Source organism: Urocitellus parryii, chromosome 7 (assembly GCF_045843805.1).
Source record: "Urocitellus parryii isolate mUroPar1 chromosome 7, mUroPar1.hap1, whole genome shotgun sequence".
In the NCBI taxonomy this organism is placed as follows: Eukaryota; Metazoa; Chordata; class Mammalia; order Rodentia; family Sciuridae; genus Urocitellus; species Urocitellus parryii.
This window is the reverse complement of record NC_135537.1, coordinates 128817694-128842781: the sequence shown is the minus strand read 5'-3', so window position 1 is coordinate 128842781 and position 25088 is coordinate 128817694. Positions and strand designations below refer to the sequence as shown.

At 38.4% G+C, this 25088-nt stretch overlaps 1 protein-coding gene across 2 annotated transcripts in view; it reads right to left on the bottom strand.

Moving 5' to 3' along the window:
* Nucleotides 1-25088, bottom strand: part of Myh10 (myosin heavy chain 10) — a 140259-nt gene that overhangs the window by 75728 nt on the left and 39443 nt on the right. The window contains exons 3-6 of one of the 2 annotated variants that reach the window (XM_026390474.2): nt 23717-23744; nt 13858-13960; nt 13192-13221; nt 6144-6236 (exon numbers count right to left, since the gene is read on the bottom strand). In XM_026390474.2, coding sequence (XP_026246259.1) covers nt 6144-6236; nt 13192-13221; nt 13858-13960; nt 23717-23744 — 254 coding nt within the window. The remainder of the gene's footprint in view (nt 1-6143; nt 6237-13191; nt 13222-13857; nt 13961-23716; nt 23745-25088) is intronic. The other variant, XM_026390473.2, reaches the window with a different exon arrangement.

Sequence of the window (25088 nt, the reverse complement as noted above, 5' to 3'; positions counted from 1 at the left end):
CTAATAAAAGACAAAAAAAAAAGGGGGGGTAAAAATACAACATTAAATATTAATTCTACTTTCAGTTTGACTGTGTTGCAATACAAGAACTGAGACCATACATCTACTCTAAGTGTTCTGAATAGCAAGACAAGCAGAATTCTCTCTCCCTCTATAGAAAACAGATTTATTTATGTACCATGGGACCCAGGGTCTCCTGCACTCTGGCAGGCTCTTTACCCAGGGGCTGTGCCTCCAGTCCTAAAATGCAAATTGTTAACACTTCATTTAGAAGGTGCAAAAGAACGACCTGGATATTTAATATTTTGGTATTATAAAGAAAATAAGATTATTCAGTTTCATTTGTTCTGAATTGCTATCGCTTTCTGGGGTGATTACAACATATCCATAAAAACTAAACCTAGATTATCGGTTAGTTGGTGATTTAATACAGAGGCAATGCAGGTTACTTTCACATTCTGAAAATGTTTTTTCCCTTCCTAATTTGTTATTGAAACTGTCATATGAGCTGATAATTTACTTTAAGATGTTTTAGCATAGAGAGGGAATTATTTGTTTTCATCTCCATTCTGGAGCCAGCCATTTGTCCTAAACGGAAAACTCGTTCCAGGGGTAATTAGCTAGCATTTAATCCGCCGGCCAGATGGCTACCTTAAATGCTTCAGCTATCTTAATCTCTGAACCACACCAGAAGCTTTGTTATTTGTAAAATGAGTTTTAATGTGAATTGTTACTTAGTATAATGGATATTAGAAATTACTGAGGCAACATGAGTGGCATTAAGAGACACTGACTGGCTGGTTAGAAATATCCAGAGCCTCCCCACTCTGGCAAAACAAAGTGTTTAGACTCAGGCAGGCCCAGGAGGCTGTGCTGCTAAAGGCTGGGCTCTCCCAAGCTATGTGCAGCCTCTGATCTGGTTGCAGATTACGGTGCAGACCATAATCTTTATGATATTATCACACGTGCTTTGGTAGATCTTTGAGGGATAAAAAACTTTGAGCAGAGTACTTAGAACTGAGCTACATTTACCTTACACAAATTTTACACTTATTTTTAGTGTCTACTTACTAATAAGTGCATGTGAGGGTGAGAATTCCCACTTGCTTTCATTATAACCTGGGAGTCAAACTGGAGGGAGGAGATATACCTACAGACTTTACCAAACTACAACTATCAGGGCCTAATTATCTATCAAAAGGCACATAATAGTTGGAAATTGTGAAACTGGCATAGGTGGGTTTGCAAAAATAAACAAAAAGGATTTGTACAAACAGAGAAAGTGATTCTGATTAAGACTTTGAGGAGAGATGTATCTGCTGATCCAAACAATCATTTTGAAATTGAAGTCCCTGTTTTTAAAGTTTCATTATGAGACATTCATTTTACATAAATCTCCTCCATCTGGAATGCATTTTACTTCTCATAAACAGAGAACAGGACTAACTGTGAACGATTATTTTCATACGGGTAATGCTCTCCTAAAGAATCCCCCTTTAACACAAACCATATGCTAGCATCTTTGAAAGAAAAGATATTCTTCAGGAAATTAGTTGTCTATATCAGATCAAAGAAATGGAACCAAATGGCTTCTAAAGCTTATGGAGTTTATAGTTTCAAATATTTTCACTGCAAGCATGTGGCTTGTAAATAATGACTGCATGAAATCTCATTGTACACACAATTCATTTTTCAACATCACATTACTCTGTCTGTATGACATCAATTCCAATTCAAGGGCCAGCCTGTCCATGAAGCCACTGGTTTCCACATGACTCCTACCCATGCTCCTAAAACTGGGGTACGGACGCTCTCAGAGGTGAGCACAACCTTGCATCATGGCATGTCATCAAAAACATATTAAAGTTAAAATCAGGACTGGAGATGGAGTTCAGTGGTAGAGCACTTGCCTAGCATGCCCTGGGTTTGATCCCCAGGACTATGAAAATAAAATAACATTAAAGCCAAAAAGAAGGTGAGCCCTAAGAGGCCAGGGACTTTAGTTTGCCCACTGATACATTCCGCAGGCCTAGAAGAATATCTGGCACTTACTAGGCAATCAGATTTTAACTAAATGAATCGCATAAATACACCTACTATGTCCTTGCATGTTTGAGGCATGGTGCTGGGAACTAGGGACACTGAGGAGGACAAGGCAAAGTCCTTACTGTCAGAGATCTCACATCCTCATGGCAGAGATAATACATAAGCCAAGTAATGGGCTATCAACAGTCATCAGTGCAGCTAGGGACATATACAAAACACTGTGGTGGGAAAAATTTAGGAAATTGGAATAGGATTTTAGACAAGATAGTTAGGAGAAGGAGAAATGTAGACAGATTTGAAACACATTCTAGAAACCAACTGGATTCACTGCCAGCCGGGAGATGGGCCATGAGAAAAAGGCTGAATCAAAGATGATCCCTAGGTATTTTATCTTCCTAGGCCTGTGCTGTGTTTTAAGTTGAAGCAACTGGGTGATCTGATGGTATCATTTACTGACCTAAGACATAAAGGACAAATTTGGAAAAAAAAGAAAAATTTCCATTTAGGGTATGTTAAATTTGTGAAATCTACTAGACATCCAAGTGGAGATATCAAGTAAGCAGCCCAGTTGCCTGGTAAAGACAAGATAATTAAGAATTAATTGAACTGCACAATAAATCAAAAGTCAAAATTACACACAATTTAATTTAAAAAAATCAGTCAACATTGGTTACTGCCAAATCTGCTGAGAACCAAAGCATTAGCAATACCCATAGAGAACTCTAAAGGGATATTTTAACTGGACATTATTCAATCAGTGGAATTATTACTATTTTTTTAATGAAACTACTAAAATCAACTACTTGTTTGAGTGTTATATAGTTAAAACTTTACGATAATAACAGAAACCAACTACTAAACCATTTTTTTAAAAAAATACTATACACATCAATAAAAGTTGACCTTGTAAGAATTAAAAAAAAATTTTTTTAGTTGTAGAAGGACACAATACCTTTATTTATTGATATGTGGTGCTGAGGATCGAACCCAGTACCTCATACATGCAAGGCAAATATTCTACCACTGAGCCACAACCCCAAACCCTGTTTGTTGTTTGAATGAATAGCTATGTCTGAGAACATTGCCTTAATAAAAAAATATCTTTTTCCTATAGAAACAAAAATCAGCCTTTACTTATAGCATATTTAAAGGTAATCATATAGTAGTGTAAGCACTTTGGAAGGTGGTACATGGCTGAAAAAGGCTGAGAACTTAGATCACATGGCTAATTCTTGCTCTTTTCCTGCTACAGGTGATTACAAAACAATCTCAAGACTCTTCCTAACGCAGAATGTAAAATAGGTTTCTAACAGAATTATTTATATCAACCTTTGGAATAGGAAGCATAAATAACAAGTATTAGTCAAACTCATGTTATTACTTTGTAAATAATTGCAAAAAGTTATCACCTTAGTTTGGGCTGTAACTTGAAGGAACAATTGAGAGCACAGTTTTGAAACCTTGGCATAAGTGACACTCAGGGCTGGGTAATTCTCTGTTGTGGGGACTGTCTGGTGCATCGTAGAATGTTTAGCAGCATCCCTTTCCTCTACACACCAGATGCTAGAGCACACCACTGCCCTTCCCCACAACTGAACAAAAATGTCTCCAGACATCCCCTGAGAAGCTCCCCCCCACCCCGGGACCAATTAAGAACCATATAGAGTGATGCTAATTGTAGATTAAAAGCTCTTATATGTCAATGCTGGAGACCCTGCTAAGGATTCATGATAGCCAGCTCCCAAGATGGTCTCCAAGATCCCCACCTTTGGCACTCACACTCTGTACAGTCCCTTCCCACACAATGCAGGCTTGGTTTGTGTAATCCATAAATACAAGAGCGATGGTACATGACCTCCAAGGCAGGGTCATAAAAGATACCAAGTCTTGCTTCTGTCTTGCCTTCTCTTGGATCGCTAGCCCTGGGAAGCTAGTTGCCATGTCATGAGAACACTCAAGCAGCCCTGCAGGGAGGCCTACAAGATGAGGAACTATGGCTTCCAGCCACAGGTGTGAGGAACTGGGGACTCTTGCCAAAAGCTACCTGAGAAAGCTTGGAAAATCATCCTCTAACCTCAATCAGAACTTCTTATGATGACAGCTCTAATCAACAATGTCTTGAGAGGCTGAGCCAGAGCGATCTAGCTAAACTGCTACTAAATTTCTGACATTTAGAAACTATGAGATATGAAATGTTTTAAGCCATGGGTTTTAGTTCATTTGTTACTAGCAATAGATAACAAATATAGAATACTTTATATCTGTTCCAAACTCCAAATTAATGAGTAGAAACATACTTTGCCAAGTAGATAAATCCTTACCATTTGGTAACAGAATCATTACATTATTTACCAAAGGACACAAATATGGCTTAACATATTTATCTTTTCCAGGCAAAAATGAGACAACTGGGCACAAAATGATTTCTTCTGAATTCAGAGTGTGGTTTGGGGATAAAAAAAATCAGAATACATGGGTAACTTGATATGCGGTAAAATAAAAGGATTTTCCATGAAAAAGTCCTTGAAAATTTTCATGGAGATTCACATACCAAAGTTGGAAGCTCACTGTTTCTCCCATCTCATGACATAGCCACTAAACACAGGGCTTTTTAGTAGGAAGAATTTAAAATTTAATTGTGGCTCAGACTCAACAGGGATGATCCAGGGGAAAGACAGGGACATGAAAAGCAGCTCAGTTTCCTAAGATTGCTTATAAATCCAAAGTCACTGGTGTGCTTCCTACTGACACAGGAACGTTCTTTACCCCACTTGGGTTAAGATAACTATTAAATGCACTTAGGATCCTAAGTGAATCTTTAGGTATTATCCTACTAGGAATGAATGATATTCTAAACAAACAGGTACCTCTTTCTTCTATAATGCAAAAGTCTCTTGTACTACTACTACTCCTGAAGGTGGGCGGGTTGAATGGTCTCTCCCAAAAGTCACATGTTGAAACTGTCTTTAGAGTGGGGGTTGTTAAAGAGATAATTAAGTCAAAATGAGATCATTAGGCTGGATCCTAAGCCAACAGACTGGTGTCCTCACAAGAGATTAGGACATGGACACACAGAAGAAAGACCCTATGAAAACATAGGGAGGTGACAGTCATTTATAAGACATGGAAAGGAGGCCTCAGAAGAAACCACACCCCATTGATACCTTGATCTGAGACTTCTGTCTTCCAGAATGTGGGAAAATAAGTCTTTGCAGTCTGATCTACCCAGTCAGTGGTTCTTTTTTATGACAGCCTTAAAAATTAATAGAGGGTTTCTGGCTACCTTTGTGTTCACTGGGTCCTCAGAGATAATTAGGTCACTTCTAATAGACAGGGAAACCACACTACAAAAAATTAATATGCAGTCCATGACTTTATATGTCCAGTTTTTAAAAGTATGTCACAATGATACCAGGTTTCCAAAAACTTCCAAAGAGTCATTGAAATTCAATTCTCATTTTTCCTGACCTTCTAAGACTTTTATCAATACTTCAGATGATGATGAGAAAAATAGTAGAATTGAGTTGAACAACTTCAGTAGAAATAGTTGAACATTGAAATCTCACAGATAATAGGATAATATCTTCGGGTAAAAGACTTTGCCTAGTCAAACTGAGGAAAAAAGAAGAATCTTCAAGGAATTGAAATAGTTGAATAGCTAAGAAAAATGACTAATGAGAATTACTAGTAGCTGATATCCTATAGAAATAGCAAGATGTGACAAAGATAATTTACTATGTTTAATACCAACTTTGTTTATTGAACACTTATTATGCCTATTGCTATGCTAAGGACTCAAAAATGCACATCCTTTTATTGCCACACCAACCCCACAAGGGGTGTTATCACCAAAGATAAAGAAACAGGTTCAGAGAGGTTACAGTAATATAAATGGCTACATACTGCTATGTAATATGATTAAATTATTTTCCCATTACTTTTTTATTTCCTTTTTTCTAAATGTGGCTACTAGATAATTTTGCTACATCCGTCTGCCTTTTCTTGACAGGAAGAGAAAAATCAATTCATTTGCTTAATCACAGTAGACATTTAACTAGAAATCTGAGGAATTAAGTTTCTGGTGCTTTTAAACTTACGAAACGAGATGAGTTATCATTTTTCACAGTCTTCGCATTTCCAAATGATTCCAGAATTGGATTTGCTTGCAAAAGCTGCCGTTCAAGTTCCCCCTGTAAGACATCACACATACACACACACACACACATACACACACATAAATAAAAACAGATGTATGTTAATCTAAGGTCTTTATTCCAGTCCTCAGGGAAAAAAGAAAAGGGGGGGGACACCCACAAAAATTGCCTCTCTTCCTCAGTCCTTTCATTTTGCCATCCAGCAACTTTTTATGGCTTCTCAGTCCTGGTTATGCTAATGGGTTCTGCTAAAAGAAAAAAATCAGCATCCAGAAAGTGGTCACAGGAGAAGAAAATGTCACACTGATCAGAGATCAGCTTAAACACGGGCACATAAACTAGGCAGAGAACTGTGAAAACAAAGCAAATCAACTGGTCTCTGTGAAATGAACTTTAGCATGATACTTCAATCAAGAACATATTAACACACTTCTGTTTATTTTTTGCTCTGCCTTGTTCAAAACACTGAAGGTGGCTAAGTTAATAATTACTACTATATTAGTATAAGACCTTCCATCTTTCCAAGGGTTTCACCTAATATCTCAATGATGTAGACAGGGCCATTCCTCACCTTAACTCTCAGAGGATGGCAAAGATGGCAAGATATTCACTTGCTCAAATTTAAAAGGTTAGGTATAGTGCATTCGGTATAATGTTTGCTTTAGTCAGTATGTTTATATGCAAATTAGGCTAGAAAACAGATTTTACAAACAAAAGATGCAAGTATATTAATATGTGCTTTAATTATGTATGAAACATAACAGAAATCTCTGTGAGAAAGCATGATGACATTTCTGGAGGAGGAAAGCATTAGAAAGTGATGTTGTGTTTCTGGAATGTAATTTCAGAATTATCTTTGATGAACTAAATAAATCTGCTTTTTCGAAACACAAACCTTACCCCTATATTTTAAAATGCCCACAGTATCTAAAGAAAAAAAATAAATAGAAAATATCATTCTTGGGCTGGAGTTGTGGCTCAGCGGTAGAGCACTCACCTAGCACATTCGAGGCCCTGGGTTCAATCCTCAGCACCACATAAAAATAAATAAAATAAAGGTATTGTGTCCAACTACAACTAAAAAATAAATATTAAAAAAAGAAAATATCATTCTCTAAGCAAAAAAATGTGGAACATAAAGAACCACATGTAAATTATTAAATTAGTGGCCATTTGTTGTGTGAAGCATTGCACTACTATCCAATCCCCAAACAGGAACAAATATATGCCAGGCTATTACTTCCCTTCTAATGGATCTGGACATCAATGAGTCCAAGTAAAGATCTCAGCTTCAGTATCCAGGCTCTGGTTTGGGCTCTATCAAGCAGATGGAAAGGTGGGGCACTCATACTGGAGACATGCTACGGATGCTTCATCTGGATTGCCCAGATTATCACAGGTTTTAACTGCAGTCTATAACCGTGTTCAGCTGAAATCAGTCAGGAGCCAGTCCTGTTAAGAACCTTGTGCCATGTGAACTCATTATGCAGTACTGCTTCACTTCCTGGGCATTAGAGAATTTTCTACTTGTACAGTGAATCTTTCAGTTTACTGACTTACAAACATTTGCGTGTTATGTAAATCTCCCTAAAACATTACAGGCTGTCCAACTTTATTAAACATGACATCCTGAACCAATTCTGATGGCTGAGAGCACCACTAAGAATGTCTACTACTCTGTGACAGGACACACTGCCTTTTCCCTGGAAGTCACTGGTCACTTCCACCAGTGTGCCCACAACTAGAATCTTGCAGACTATGGTATATTGACTTTGCATCAATTGTTTGAGCCTCTAAAGCCATGCCCAGGCTTTTTTTTTTTTTTAAACCAATTCAATTTGTATTAAGTTGATACAGATCATGGCTGATGTAAAGCATCAACCCTGAAGTTCTGGTAAGAGTGGCATTAACTTTAAATGGCCACTGTTAGAGCAAAGGCTTAGAATATGAATTCCTCAAAGTTAGATGCCATCTTGCCAAATCATAATTAAAAGACTTTCATGATCTTTTCTTAAGGTGTCTCCCTAAATTAGAAGTAAAGCAAATAATGCATACCCCTCCTTTAATATTCCCGAGAGGTGGCTACAAAGATTCTTTAGGTCAAGTTTTTTTTTTATTGATTCTTTCCTTTCTGCCCTGGGTTCAATTCCTGGTACCACATGCAAGCCTGCTGGTGTATACACACACACACACACACACACACACACACACATACACATTAAAGAAAGAAAAGGAAAAACTAAGATTTGGGCTAAGGTCCTCATATCACCATTGTCACTATAGACACAGGTACTCCTGTGTCCCTACTGTTGTCTCTACTGCACTAATGTCACATAATTACTTCCTTAATGGATCTGTGACATCAAAGAGGTCAAGTAAAGACCTTAAAAACTCATAAATGAATCTCAAAAAGCTCAACACAAAAGTAGTATCACAAAATATTAAAATGGCCTTATAATTAGGAAATTACCATGGTCATTCCTGTATTAAACAATTTAATGATGAGACAAATGGTACTACCATCTCTCAACCAAAAAACCATCCAGGAACAGTGACTAATAATGTTTCACTAGAGTCCAAGGGGCAATGTCCCCTGTTTCTATTCTATATGACAATGAGGAATTTATTTGGGAATGTAGAGGGGAAGAAAGCAGCATTAACTTTTGAGGTTAATTTTTAAATTTTAAGTATCCAGAGTCAGATAGTGTTTTGAAGGTCCATCAATCATGGTAAAAAATGTATTCTTGTATTTATAAAGTGTATAAAATACACTTGCTGTATGATATGGAATGAGTTTGAAATGATTAAGAAAAATACACATCCTTCAAAAAAATTTTAAAAAGTAATTTAAAAAAAAAAAGAAATATATACATCCTTCAAAACTCTAACTCAGCCAGCAAGAGGCCGGGACTGGGATTATGCAGCACTTTGCAGGTCTGACAAGGCCAAGTGCAGGTGTTCCACTGACCACCAGAAGAGGGATAAAGCAGGATGCTACAAGCAAGCACAGGTTGAAAACCAGATTTTAATTGTAACTGGCAGTGCATGTCCCTTCCTCCCTTCCTTCCTTTCTTTTTTGATATTAGGGATTGAAACTCAGGGGTACTTCATCACTGAGCTGCATCCCCAATCCTCTTTATTTTGCAACAGGGTCTTGTTAAATTTCAGAGGAAGATTTAATAGATTTAATTTTTTATCATTTTCATTAAAAAAAAAAGACCACATTCTCCAAAAACATATAATTTAGACACATTCATTGGCCCAGTCCCTCAAAAAAAAAAAAAAAAATTCAGAGGTTGGCATAGAACTGCCATCCTCCTGTCTCAGTCTCCTGTGTGGCTGGGATTACAGGTGTGTGCCACCACGCCTGGCAGTACAGGTAGTTTCTGTATTTGCCACTGCTATTTATCACTTTTTGTCTTGATTCAAGGCAATTTAGTGGCACCAAACTAAGGAAAGATACAAAATCATTCTGAAGCTAACTTGGGAGGCATGCATAAGACAGGCGGGCTAACTTGAAGGACTCATTTTGAGGGGATAGTTCAGTTTTGAAAGTTACTCATTTTCAAATCTGCTATGAAATTGCCCTAGGTTGAGGCATTGGAGGCGCAACAAATACTGCCAGATTATCACGAGTAAAGGTGACAGTGGCCCTGCTTGCAGTCAGCTGGTGGGCACTAAGGGCATACAGTCAAGGAAGATTTCAATTTTGTTATAAGAAGTAAACCACAAGTTCATAGGTGAATGTTTGCTTAAAGTTTACTTCTTAAGTATTGTGACTTTAACTCTGAAAATTGATTTCTCTTTTATTTGTTCAGATTTTTGAAATGAAGATTAAGTTTTACAGATAAGCATGAGAGAATGAGTGTTCAACCAGGATGGTTTAAAAAAACAATGCCCTGTGTTGATAAGGATATGAGAAATGGCAGCTCTCATATGTTGCTGGTGTACATGCAAAATCCAACAGTCTTTTAATAAATAGCTCGGCAGTTCCTAAAAATGTCAAAATCAGCATGAGACCCAGCAATTCCACTAGGAAGGTGCACGAGAGAAAATGAAAACATATATGTCCACACAAAAATGTGGACCTAAACATTCACAGCATGAACCATAATGGCCCAAAAGAGCAAAACAATCCCAATGTCCATCAACTGGTAAATGCATAAATAAAATGATATATTGACTACTATGGGATATTATTAGGCCTTAAAATGAAGGTAGCACTTACACATGCTACAATGTGGATAAACCTTGAATTATGTTAAGTGAAAAATCAGCTGGAAAAGATCTCCTATGTGCTTGGGATGCACCTCAGTGGAAGAGTGCTTGCCTAGCATGCATAAAGCCCTGGGTTCAGTCCCTTAGCAACACACACACACACACACACACACACACACACACACACAAAAGCACACAACACCCACGCTAAAAAAAAAAGGACCATCTATTGTATGATCTACTTATATGAAATATCCAGAATGTGCAAATTCATAAAGACAGAAAATAGATTAGGGGGTTGCCAAGGGCTGGGGGGAAATGGGAAGTGAACTCATTACAGGGTTTCTTTTGGGATAATGAAACATTCTAAGATTAATTGTGATGATAACTGAATTGCATACTAAAAACATTAAAATGTATGCTTTAAATGGGTGAAGTGTATGATGTGTGAATTATATTTCAATAAAACTGTGTTGAAAATGAATGAGCAAGTAAGTAAGTAAGTAAATAAATAAATAAATAAAAGCCTGACAAAAAAAGGAACCCAGAAATCCCTTCCCTTTTGTTTTAACAATTCATACTACTGTGTAGTGATAAAATGCTAGAAATGTATACAAATGGCTGTTTTATATATAAAGTTCCACAAACCTGTGGAATAAAACCAACCAGAAGAAACAGCACCCTTGCAATGTACAGTTGGCCTTCTATGGGGTTTTATACCCATAGGTTCAACCAAATGCAGATTGAAAACTTTCAGGAAAAACAACTGTATCTTTATTGAATATGTACAGACTTTTTTCCTCATTATTCCCGAAACTATACAGTGTAACAACTATTGAAATAGCATTTACATTGCATTAGGTATTATAAGTAATCTAGAAGTGATATAAAGCATAGGGGAGGTTGTGCACAGGTTCTATGCAAATGCTACATTATTTTATTTTTTATTTTTATTTGTTTTTAAATCATTTGTTCACTTTTTTATTGGCTTGCACTACATTATTTTATATAAGGGACTTGAGCATCTAAGAATTTTGGTAACTGACGGGGGTGATCCGGATAGGGGCCCTGGAACCAAGGCCCCTCAAATAACAGGGATAACTGTACAGACTCTCCACATTACTTTAAGGCAGTAGTTCTCAAAATGGGGTGAGCAAGTCATGAGCAGGGACAACTAGCAGGGAGAAATAATTTCCTGACAGGACATTCTCCCCTATGGGAATGACTGTCCCATATTCCTTAGGTGGACTGGAGAAGAAAAATGAATCGAGAACCAGTATTCTTCCGGCTGTATTTCTAAAAACATCACCACAGCTACTACTTGATTAGACTACTATCAAAATAAACTCTGGAAAGGCAGCCTCAGGTATTCTGTGCGCAGCGATGCATGCAGCACAACATGCATATCAGCTATGGCAGCAAAGCCAGGCCCAAAGCAGCGGTCGCCTTCTTGGGGAGAATTTGCTTCCCAAGGACTGACTGAGCCCACAGTAAAATCAAGGGGGAGGCATGCTACTCACATACACAGGGATCCACTGTCGTTTAAAATGACATCGAAACAAAATGTCAACAATAATGGCTCCTGTGCTCCACAGATGATTCAGAAAACCTAAATCTGTATGTCACTTATTTAATCTGCACTCTTAAGTACAGATTAAGAGGCCATACAGCATGTACCTCTAAAGCACAATGAAAAGCTGGTTTCTGGTCTGGATTTTCCCTCTTTAACTGGAAAAGAAGGCTTTAAATATCCCATAGGATAATGATTACTTCACTAACCCTTCCAATTTATATCCCCGGCCTGAAATGCGGTTAAAGGAGCAAGAGAACATCACAGGCCTTCATAGGTCTAGTACAGCTTCAGTGTCTGATGATTTCTTAAGAATTTTAAGAAAGATATCTGAAAACCTCAGTATCTCTGATGGTTCCTTAAAGTATGTATGAGCATTCCTTTATTATCAATAAATCATTTCTACAACTCAACATTATTGCTTCTCACTTTATATTAGTTTCATAACTTGTGGAAGACAGAAAACCAAAACCATTTCCATGTTAGGGAAAAGATTACATCCAAGGCCAGACGTCCCACTCTATCTAAGGATCTGGCTTGGTTTTGCCTTCCCCTCCTCCCGGGAAACAGGAAATGGAGGTCCTGCTTCAGTTCACAGTTTGGTCAATGTCAGAATCTGTGGAGCTAAAGGGCAGGCAAGGCATCTGATAATTAGGAAGAATTACATTCCTCCACTAATTGCCCAGCACAAAGAAAAGTCTAACTTATTTTGTGTATCAAATACAATGAGGTTTTTAGGTTAAAACATATATAGGCAGAAACTATTCAATGCCACAAAACTTTAACAGATTAGAAATTTATTAATCCCAAAAGTACAACTTTTAAAGTTGGACCCCAAATTCAAATTTTAATGTGTGGCACAAAGCTAAGTTCCCATGAGTTTCAGAAGTATTAGATAATACCAGCTAGTATTTGCTAGATGAAACCATAAATTTAGAGGCTTCATAAACATGCAGTTCAATGTCATGATAAAAGGGCAAATAAATATTAAAATGAATCTGGAAAACAAATGTAAAGCAAAATGGCATGCATCTTCTCAGGAAAGAAGAAGGCTCTAAGCAGTAAGTTTTTCAAAATTAGGTGTTTTTTAAAAAAAATAATAGATTCAGAACTAAGGATGGGATTTGTTTCTAGAAGAGACTCAATCTAAAGACAAATTAGCGCAAACACTTAAGACCAAGAAGCACAAAGAAAAGCACTTGCCTGGTGTTTCACTGGTTTAGGCGAGTCCTGCTGTTCATTACAAACAGATAAGCAAATGTTAGCGAGTCTGGGTCTTTCCCTAGCAGGAGCCACATCCAAAGCACCAAGCCAGTGTGCAAGCTTAGGACTATGAAGGCCACTATGGCTGGCATTCTCTCAGGCTATATCAAGTACCATTCCTGCATCTCTAAAAATATTAAGGATAACTAGCATTTATATTCTACATTTCTATCTTTTCTACCATTGATTCTTCCCATGTATCTCCCCTCCCCTCACATAACCTTTGGCAGCAGCACCAGGCTACTCTGCAAGTTCACAGACTGCTTAAAACATTTGAGAACTTTTTTTTTTTGATAAAAAATAAGAAATCTTCATAAGCACTGCTCATCAATTTTTAATCACTCTCACCAAATCTTTGCAAGAAATTAGGCTTCAAGCCACAGCCATAATTCGTTTGCCCTATAAGAAAACCCATTCATGACAATTTCCTTGAATGCTGCCTGGCTCCTCTTGAGTGGGGGAAAAATAAAGGTTGCTGGATAGAGGGCCACCAGGGAGCTGTCAATCAAAGCAGTGCAAAGAGTACATGTGTTTCCTTGATTCACTTCTAAAATTTTAAAAGAAAAAAACTAAGGTTTACAAAACAACAACATAGCCAAAACTTACAGGAATATTATGGTCCTTTCTTCCCTTATGTGAAGAAGCAACGTGAGCAAGGTACTGAATGACTTTCTTAGTATTCTCTGTCTTTCCGGCACCTGATTCACCCCTGAAAGAAATATTAACATCAGTTGTTTTAAAGAAAGCTTGACCATGCATTCCAAAATTACAATTGCTACTGCTGAACGAATCAGAACAAGAACTAGTAAAAAAGAAAAGAAAAAGCAGAAAACAAACAAACAAACAAAACCTCACTGGCAGTGGTTAGGAAATTATTTTTTAAAAAAGATTAAATAAACCCAAATAAATATTCAAATAAACCCAAATAAAGATTCCTTAGTAGGTGGCAGTAAGCCATCACAGGAAAATGTCCGCTACTCTTTTTTTTTTTTTTTTTGGTTGCTAGGGGTAGAGGCTTCCACCAGAGAAATTAAATTTAAATTTATTAGTGTTTGTAAAAAATAAAAACTTCCACACCAGAAATATCTAGCACTGCAAACTGAAATCCTAAAACAATTCAATTATGAGGATATAATTTAAAGGAGCTGACAGGAACTTTGGAATGCCCACTGGTTACTGACATTGACCTTCAAAGCCACCAAAATCCTTCTTGATTCATCCTTTGAACTGGATAAGGACAATTCTCTCTTCTGCACCAACATGACCTCTTAAGACCTTCCTACTGGCTGCTGGCCTTGCACACCAGGTTCTCTGACCCCAAGGACTGTGGCCTCACAAGTTAATAATTGCATTTGCTTCTCTTTACTTCTCTTTGTTTCCACATAACCTTACAAAGTGTTAGCACAAAGGCCATATGTAATTGGTTGTCAAAATGAGGAAAAAAAAGAATTTTGTGGTGAATGGGGACAAATGCCATCACTTTATGAGATTCATATTTACAAATAAATAAAGCTGGTGACATTTCAAAAGTTTTTTGTTTTTAAAATTTCTACACAGAACGAAGCTTGAAAACTCAGAAGGTGCTGTGGGCACCGAGGGACACCTGAATTATGAGTTCTCTGCTCCAACACTTAAGGTTTCTCAAGACACAATCAAAGCAAACCTATAGTCATAATCAATGAAAGTCTCAATTTGGATTATAATACAAATCTTAATAGATTTGTAGATTAATTTTTTTTTAAATTCAGAAACTCAAAAATGTTATATTGTCAATAAATAATCTAAGCATTTCCTCAAATGCTTGAAAATCTACTGTTTCTAACAAATCCAGGCACCATTCTTGGAACTGTACTTGGAATTGCATTATTTGAACTAGACACAACTTAGCTAGGGTGTAGCTCAGTGGTAAAGTGCTGCTCTGGCACGCCATGGGCCCTGGGCTTGATCCCCAGAACCATAAAACAAACAAACAAACTGCAACGGTCCATGACTTAAAATTTTCAGTGGACTTACTGGTTGTAACATCTTCCTGACTCTCTGCACTTAGGTAACCTCAGTCTCTACCACAGGGAGGGCTGGGCAAAGTGATCCTATTGACCAGTTTTACAACCATGAGTAAGGAAACAATCTCCTCTGGGCCTCAGTATTCAATCTGTAAAATGTAGACAGATTTGATCCTTACTAATTCCTAGACTGCTGATACTAGGCATAGCCTACTTACTGATTTATAAGGATAGTTCATATATTAACTTTACTGAACACCTCTACTGTTTTATTACAAATAGTCCCCTTCTTTGTTTCTCTACCCAGAAGTTTTCGGAATCTTAGGTACTCCAATCTACAAGGTTTTAAAGTTTCTGCCAACCATTGATACTTAAAAAGGCCTGCTTTGAAATTATTTCTTCTAAACTTTCGTTTTTATATCATCTGTATTATTAAATCCATCTGTATTTCCTTCTAGAACTTTGATGGTTTCATTTTTATAATTAAATCTTTCAGTAATCTGAAAAAAAATATGGTTTAAGGTAATAATTTAATCTAATTTTTCCTCAAATAATTTGCCCATATCCTAATACACATGGTTGATGAAGACATTCATTCTCCAGTGATGACATGCTATCTTCATCTTGTATACTTATTTCTTATACATAATGGCCCATATAAGGCCGGTACCATAATGCAGGAGTTAGGAAATTTGATTGGCCAGAGCACTGTTCTTCTTTGAAAAAAGTAGTCTCTGAGGTTTATTTTCTAGATAAATCTCAAATAACTTTGTTCTGCTATCCCTGACCCATCTCTCTGCCCCACAAATAGAAAACAATAGGTGTAATTTCAAGTTAAATGGCATCAATACACATACTTTTTTTTTTTTTAAGGGAAAACAATGTTTTCTCATTGTCCTTCAGGCAAATTTTTTTTTTTTTAATCTTCCTTAGTTCAAAAAAAGCAAGGCCCTTGTTTTCCTTATTGATCTTTGGTATCTCAGTATCTAGCTTAGCAGGTGCTTGATGTATACTGCTGACTGAATGAATATGGGTCCTGTGCATTGATTCCTAGTGTCTTTTTTACATTTTTTTTGTTCCTGTCATTAACGTCAATATATATGCTACCTGGTTACCACTGGTCCGTAGATAAGGTAATGATTTTTCACTCATTCATTTCATAACTCTTCCATTGAGCCATTTGACAAATATTTACAAATCAACTTCTGTGTGCCAGGCATTCTTCTAAGTGCTAGGGATAGAGCTGTGAAGGAAGTCCACGTCCTTGTGGAGCTTAAGTTTAGAAGAGACATAAAATAAACAAGCAAAACAAATGAGATGATTATAGGATGTGAGCAATGTTAGGAAGGAAATAAGACACTGAAAAGGAAGTTAGAGAAGAAGGCACAGCTGCCTTCAGAAGCCATGGTGAGGGAGACCCCTCCTGCGGGAGCAAGAGCTAGCAGGTGAACCGCTGGGGAAGGAGCTTGGTGCACACCAGAACCTGCTGGCCAGCTGCCAGGATTTCATATAACAATCAAGGCAGAGAGTGGCAGGGGACACTGATCAACCAGGGAGCAGATGGATGCCAGAGGCCCAGATGGATTTTATTCAAGTGTAACTTCTTAATAGCAATGAGAAGGGTTTCTGTGTTCCGATGTTAACTTTATTCAAAATACTTAGGATTTGGTGCTAATCTTGATATTGGCGGTTGGTTTCAAACAGGTCCTTTTTTATTATGTAAAGAAATGAGCCTCTCATTTAGCCTGATGATGACTTGTCTCAAAACCAGTTATGATGGTTGCTTTTCAGTTTAGTTTGTCTCTGTGGTTTCCCAGCTCACCCTGATCATTCATTGGACAGGGTCCTCAAAGCATTTTTTCCCAGCATGTCACCCTTATGCAGCTGTGCTTCATGTGCTCATGAACTTGGCTACATTTTTCCATATTTCAGATCTAAGATAACTTTGCTATAGAGAATACTGCTTCAATGATAGATGTGTATTCCCAAACTCCATTCCTAAGCCCCCCGAAGAGGACAGATTACAACTCTTAAATTCTCCATCATAATTTGGGAATGACAGCTCCTAACACAAAGGAGAAAAAATACAGTCTAACCAAAATATAAAATTAGCATTCAAAAAACAGTGGTCATTATTGTCTGCTTCAATGTTCTTGTACTATATGCACATGAAAATTTGAATTACCACATTTTTAAGTTACTCATTTTCTACAGTTTTGGTATAGTGGTTGAAAATGTGGCCTATGGAGTAAAACTGACTTACTTAGACACAAATCCTTCTCCTGCTCTGTAATAGTTTGGATCTTGATTGTTCCCTAAAGGCCTGTGTATTGGGAGCTTGGTCACCAGCCCATGGTGCTATCGGGAGGTAGAAGAATCTTTAGTAAATGGAATCTAGTGGAAGGAAGTTAGGTCATTTGACATGTACCCTTAAAGGAGATATCAGGACCCTGGCCTCTTCCTGGTGCCAAGAGACGAGCAGCTTTGCTCCATCATGTGTTCAGCATTAACATTCTGTATAGCCAACAAGCCCCAAAGCAACAGAGACCAGTGACCCTGGGCTAAAGTCTCTGAAACCATAGTCAAAATAAACCTTTCCTCCTTATATGTTGACTTACTTTAGGCATTTATTACAGCAATGAAAAGCTAACTAGCACAAACTCCCTAGCTATAGGGCTTTGGGCAAGTTACTTTGCTTTTTTGAGATTTGGTTTATAAATTAAAACAATCACTTCATGGAATAGATAATGCATGTAAGAGCCTAGCAGCGTGTCTGGCCAAAAGGCTCTCAAGAAATGTCAGTGCTATGAATAGCTACGCTGATGATCAATGATGACAATGACGGAAAAGAGTTAAACAGAAGTTTACCCCCCAAAAGACCTCTGGTTTTAATATGAAGGAGATGGCAGAAAACATAATTCTTTTTGGGGGGTGGTACTAGAGATTGAATCCAGAGGTGCTTAACCACTGAGCCACATCCCCAACCCTTTTTTATATTTTTTTTAAATTTAGAGACAGGGTCTCGTTGAGTTGCTTAAGGCCTTGCTAAGACGTGGAGGCTGGCTTTGAGCTTGTTGTCCTCCTATCTCAGCCTCCCTAGTCGCTGGGATTAGAGGCATGTGCCACTGTACCTGGCAGAAAATATAATTTGCGCAAAAAAAAAAAAAAAAAAAAAACCATAATGGGAAATGGAATATCTGTCCCAGATGGAAGCAGAGGAAATAAACACAGTTTGAACAAAAGCAAAGGGGTAAGAGAACCAAAAAGAAAACTCAGCAGACTTCTCTTGAAGAAAATTGGAAGAACCCTCAGGAAAGAGAGCAATAGGCCAAGCTTAATAGCAACGAGGGCAAAGGAAATCTGGGCTCATTTCTATCAACAAACTAAGATGTACAATGCAGCAGTTTCAGCCTTGCAGTGGCTGGTAGTTCCACCGCGGGTCTATGCTGGACCAGTTAGGGGAGAGATATGGGTCCAACACCCTGCTCTTTTAGCTCTTAATGGCCTTCACAGAGGCCAAGTTAACCTAAAAACAAAACAGGAAGCCTTCTGGTTGGGGGTGCCCTGTGTCTGTTGAAGCACATTAAGGTAGAAAAGATCAGGAGTTTCAACCTGAAGGCATCTGTGTTTTCTAGAGCTTTCACTAGCTTCTCAAAGTGATGTGCAATTCAAAACAAAAACATAAGGAACAACAATGTTCAGAAGCAGGGAAGCATATGATTAATACAGGGTCAATTCTGGGATCTTTATTTCTTCTGTACCCTGATTTTCCCAATGAGAAATCCTGCCCTTGCTTTTATTTTCTCTGGATATTTGTAATGTCAAATTCATTCTCGATTTACAGTACCCTTTGCCTGAAGTCTTGCTTTAGATAACCTCGATTTGAAAGACACCACATATATATTACCTTCTCTCTATATTAAATATATGTATATATATTATAGGTATACAACACTAATAGATATTCCCTATCGTTCCAAAACTCAGTTCCTTTACAAAGCAGCTTACTAGGAAGGACAGAAATTTTGTAATCAAGATAGGCTTGATTGTGGCTCAGTGATAGAGCGCTTGCCTAGCATGTGTGAGACACTGGATTTGATTCTCAGCACCCCATATAATAAATTCATACAAATGGATAAAATAAAGGTCTTTTAACATCTAAAAAAATTTTTAAAAAATGAAAAGGAAGAGGGGGACAAATCTCATGAAAATCAAATGGAGATCAGTAGAGGAAAGGAGCCTAGGGGTGGGAAGTGAGGAGGGAGGGGAAAAGTGCTGGGGAGTGAAATTGGCCAAATTATATTGTGCGCATGTACGAATATATAACAACATATCCCATTGGGATGTGTAGCTATGATGCATCAATGAAAAAGGTGAGGGGAAAAAAGATGGGTTTTTAATTATATGTAGACTTTATTTCAAAACTTGAAAATTCTAGGACTTAGTTAATACTAACTGTACATGCTTAAGTATTTGGGGTAAGTGCACAATTTAACTTGAAATACCTTGAATGTTTTCCAATGAAAACATCTAATCAGCAGCTACAGAAAGAAATGCTGCCTAAATTTAAGCTAAAGCATTAAGGGGCGGGGGGGGGGGGGGGGGGGTCAGTGCCTTGGATCCCCTTCCAGGGAGTTTCCCGAGTGGGACAAGCCTGACCCTTAGTACCTGAACCATGAACTCAACTGTTCATTAGCACCTAAAAGTCCCATAGACCCCTCCAAATGTCCACTGAAGTGCTGGAATCCACCACCCTCCTCTTTTTGTTAATATGACCAATTTCTTTCAGGCAATTTCCCCCAAAGTTACTTATCACTTGCCCAGGTCTGGCTGGGCACAAATCACGAGCCACTCAATCAGGAACAAACTTTATTTCCGAACGCCACACACGCGGCCTTCTCCAGGGACACACCACACACCAACCGGAAATCCCTCCTCGGGGACTTCCCCAACCTACGGGAACTCTCCGGGGATCCCCCCCCCCCAAGAACTCCAGACGGACAGCAGGGGTCTAATATACAATTGAATACACAGCTTAACATAACCATCATCATCTTGATGGCTTGCTGGCGTCACCTCTCAACCACTGGTCATTCCGACTGGCTATGGCTCTCAGCAATCACTGACTATGTTAGGTGTAAATAAACCTTGTCTCTTCTCTTGTTAATCTGTTGTCAGTTACTTATAGGCCCCAAACCAGTGGTCCTCCCCCCCCCACACACAAATCAGATGGAGTGAGAGTAGGCAGAAGGATAAACAGATCAATAGAGAGAATAAAGCAAGTATAGTTAAAAATGGTGGAATCTTGGTAATGCATGTAATAGTATTCCCTGAAAAATCCTTTCGACTTTGCTTTATATCTGAAAATATTCATAATAAAATGATTGGTGAGGGGCTAGGCAACTCAGTGAGACCCTATCTCTAAATAAAATACAAAAAATGGTATCATGAATAGCTAATAAAAAATAAATAAATTTTTTAAAAATGGGCTTGGAATGTGACTCAGTGGTCAAGTGCCCCTGAGTTCAATCCCCAGTACCAAAAAATAAATAAATAAATAAAAACTGAATAGAAAAGAAAATGAACATGATACTTGATGGCAGCTACTTTGTGCCCAAGAAGACATAACCCAGGTGCTAGACTTACCTCTTAAATATGCCTATTAATTGATGACAAATTTCAATCTAAAATGATATAGAGCGACTAACTGCAAGTGCTCATGTTTGCAATGGTCACTTTTGGTAACAGAAGTAAATCGGTGCTCACTGATCTGTCAAATAGCAGCCATTCCCGAGGTATTTCTTGCTTTCAGACATTCCTCAAAGTCCCTCTCAAAAATGGTTATCTGAGCTGTCAAGTCACTAAGTCTATAAGAGGTGTGAGTCCTCTACCTTTTGTTGGGCTACATTTGGTTCAATTCCCACAGCCTCATGGTAGATGGACCACAGCAAAGGCCTCCACTGTCTCCTGCTCACTTTGTAGTGTTTCCCTTGCCAAATCTGGCCTTGGCTGTGTGTCTGGCTTGGGAAAGGGGCAACAGCAAACGGGACACAGCAGAATCCAGCCTTTACACATTGGAGCTTGCCCTCTTACTGTTCTTAGAACCCAACCCTCCTAAATTATTAACACATATTAATTATCTACCACCCCATTAAAAGCCAGGGCTAGACTCTGGAGAACAAGAGGAAATGAAGAAAAGCCAAGGCACCTGGGCTAAAAGCCAGCCACCCACAGCCACAGGAGTGAGCTCAGGAGCAAGTCTCAGGTATGCCAGCTGAACCTGGTCCAGATAGCAGGGCCAACAAGCTGAGCCCAACACAACTGCTGGGGAGCCTATGAAGCATGCTGATTTTTGTTGTTGGGTTTTATTTTGCTTTGTTTTTTTGCAGCACTGGGGACTGAACCCAGGGCAGTTCTACCACAGAGCTACATACATCCCCAGGCCTTTTAAAAATTTTATTCTGAAACATTATCTTGCTAAATTGCCTAGGCTGACCTCCAATGTGCGATCCTCCTGCCTCAACATCCCCATTAATCGATCTTGCAGGCATTCTGCACCTGACAGAATCACAGTTTTGACTGTAAGTTTCAGGATGGTTTATCATTTGGAAAAAGCCTATTTACAAAACTCCTTGAGGCTTAACAATGCCAGAAGAAAATTCATAGATCAAAACAGATGAATTCTCCTCAAACCTCCTGCCCTGCCACTCTTCCCATTCGGGTTAGATAGCACACTTTCTACTGCCCAGAAAGGAGAAACCACTAGATAAGAATGTTCTTGGTTCCCAACTGCCACCCCTACTTATCAGCTCTAGGACTCAGGCTTAATGGCTGTCACTGCAGAGGGCCAACCTGCCAAGCTCTGCCTCTCACGGTCCGCTTGGCTCATCAGTTCTCCTTCCTTCCTGCCCCCACGCTGCTGCTCCAACTGTCTGCCTCTCACTTGCATTTCATCTCAACCTCATTAAAAACACCACCAATAATAGTACCAGACGTCTGTTGAGCTTCCACACTACTCAACCACTGCTCTCCATGTTCTCCAACTGTTTGGAAGCAGTAGGTCTGTACTTGGTCTTTTGATTTCCTTTTCCAACCTTTTCACCTCCCCTCCATTCCTCAACTGGATCTGGCTTCTTCCTCTTCCTCATGCACTCATTCACTTCCCCACACTCCATTCTCTGCAGCACACGTTTCTGCACCCCTCACTTCATCAGATCACTCCTTTGATGCAATGCCTCCCTCCCCTGGATGCTGGGTCACATCCCCTCTTCCATGTTGGATCATTTTGGCCTTGGAAGCGCTTCGTTCTCTGCCTGACTCTTAAATGTTGCTTTTCCTTGGGATTCCATACACTACCTTCTCTCTCAGCATGTTTTTTCTTTCGTTCTTTTCCTTTTTTTTTTTTTTTTTTTATACTAAGGATTGAATCCAGGGGCACTTAACCACTAAACCACATCCCCAAAACGTTTTTAAATTTTTATTATTTACAGACAAGTTGTTTGCTAAATTGGTCAGGGCCTCACCAAGCTGCTGAGACTGGCTTTGAAACCTGACATCCTCCTGCCTCAGCCTCCCAAATTGCTGGGATTACAGGCATGCGCCACTGTGCCTGGCTTCTCAGCACATTTTTTCTAAGGCAATCACGTTCACCATCCTTGGTTTCCATGAGCACCCATGCTGTTGACATCTCAGAGTTGCATTTCTAGCACGGACTGTTCTCGTCCCCAAGCCTGACGGCCAGCCATTTGTAGATGAGCCACAGTGATTTCAAGTGCAAGGTGTCCCAAAGCAAACTCATTATCTTCCATTCCAATCTGTTCTTCCTTCTCTGCTCCCAGGCCAGGAGAGATCTTAATTCCATCAATAACTGCTCCTCTCTTTGCTTTTTTCTCAGGCATGTACATCACCAAGTAAGTCTGTCTTCTAAACTGAACACCAATTACATTCAATTGCTTCTGTCTGGGTTCACAATCAGTACCTGAAGTCACCACCATCTCTTGCCTAGATAACTGAACAGGCTCCTAAGTGGTCTCTCTGTTTCTTCTTCCTCCAGACTGCAGTCAGAGTGGCCTTTCTAATGTGCAAATCTAAGCATGTCCTGTTGTGGACTGTTTTATTCAGCTGTGAATCTCTAGATTTAGCACACAGTACACAAGGCACATGCTCTCTAAATGCTTATAGAGTAAAACAAATAAATTGTTGAAATGTCTAGTAGTCCTACACTTAAACATACAAAACAAAGATACAAATTTCATAGACCAACACTGTAAAATGTGTGAAAAGCCCAGTTTGACAATCAAACAATAACACCAAATTTAAGCAATTTATATCTTAGTCTTAAAATAACTTACAAAGTTTACTTCAAACTCTTGCTCTACTTCCCCCTCCCATATACAAAAAATGATTTTCCACTTTCAAAAAAAAAAAATCAAAACAAGTCTGAACATTCAACATTTACTTACGTGCAAAGAATTGACTGGTCCTCGCGATCTATAAAACAGAGCAAAACAAAAAAGAAAGTGACGATTTGCCTGGTTTTATAATATTCAATATAATAAAGTTACATTAATAGCCTATACAATATTAGCAACTCTCTTCTCAAGCTAAGTTAAATCCTTTCTGTCCCAATTAGTCCTAAATCTAATCGAGTTCACTCATTATCACCTATTATGGTTCTAGATTCTCTGGGGGTCACTAACTGACCCAACTCTCCCTACACCTCTTGGCCTAGATGACTTCAGATGCCTGATCAACCTTGATCCTCAAACCCTGCTGCATATCAAATTCAACCAGGTAGTTCTAGAAAAATCTTACTTTCTGGAGCTCCAGCCTGGAGAAGTCATTCTCAGAGAGGTAGGGACTGAAAATAACACCCCCACCCCATGATCCTGAGGGCTGGCCAGGTGTGGAAAGCATTGCTTTTCTGGATAGCTTCAAGAATAATCATGACCAGAGAGGAACCATTATTAATCTGATCTTAAAGGAGAAAAAGGTATCAAACACTGAATGAGAAGGTTGAAGGATGAACATTTATATGAGTTTAACCACTAAATCAAAATGTTACACAGACCAACTATAACAAAGGAACATACAATGGTAAAATCAAACACGGTTTCCCAGTAAAAAAAAATTCATGTTTTAAAGTGATTCAACCATTTAAGGATTCAACTAAATTTTTCAAATGAAAAAGTGAAATTCAAATTAATTAACATTTAGCTCATGGACAAAATTACCAGCATAGGATATATGATTTCTAATTACTTATAAGAAGTATTATCCCTATTTTTCAGAGAAGGGAATATTCCTCAGGAAAGTTGGATAATCCTTTTAAGTCATGCAGCTACAAGGGGCAAGGATGCTGAGACCAGAACTCAGGCCTGTCTGCCTGAGCACCTGTGTCCTTAACATGACTGAACAAGTTTGCCTTTGCTCCAAAAAAGCATTGTAGTCACAGGGCTTGGCCCCGGTAGCTGTTCTGTCACTACCTATCTGCGCTTGCTTTTCCTCTAGTAGATGCCATCGGTACCCAGTAAGGATCTCACTGTAGTTCTGGCATGAATAATTCGTGAAAGAGAAACAGTCCATTCACTATGTCATACTCTTTTACACACTATTAGTAAAATAAACCAATCTACTTATTCGATGTTTAAACTGAGTTGAACAAAGAGCCTATTCTTTGAAGTTTAATTTAATTCTTTTATTAAATATATACTTCTTATCTTTAATTACACATAATTATACATATATATGGGATACAATGTGACATTCCAATATATGTATACAACGTGTATTCATCAAATCAGGGTAACTAGCATATTCATCAACTCAGATATT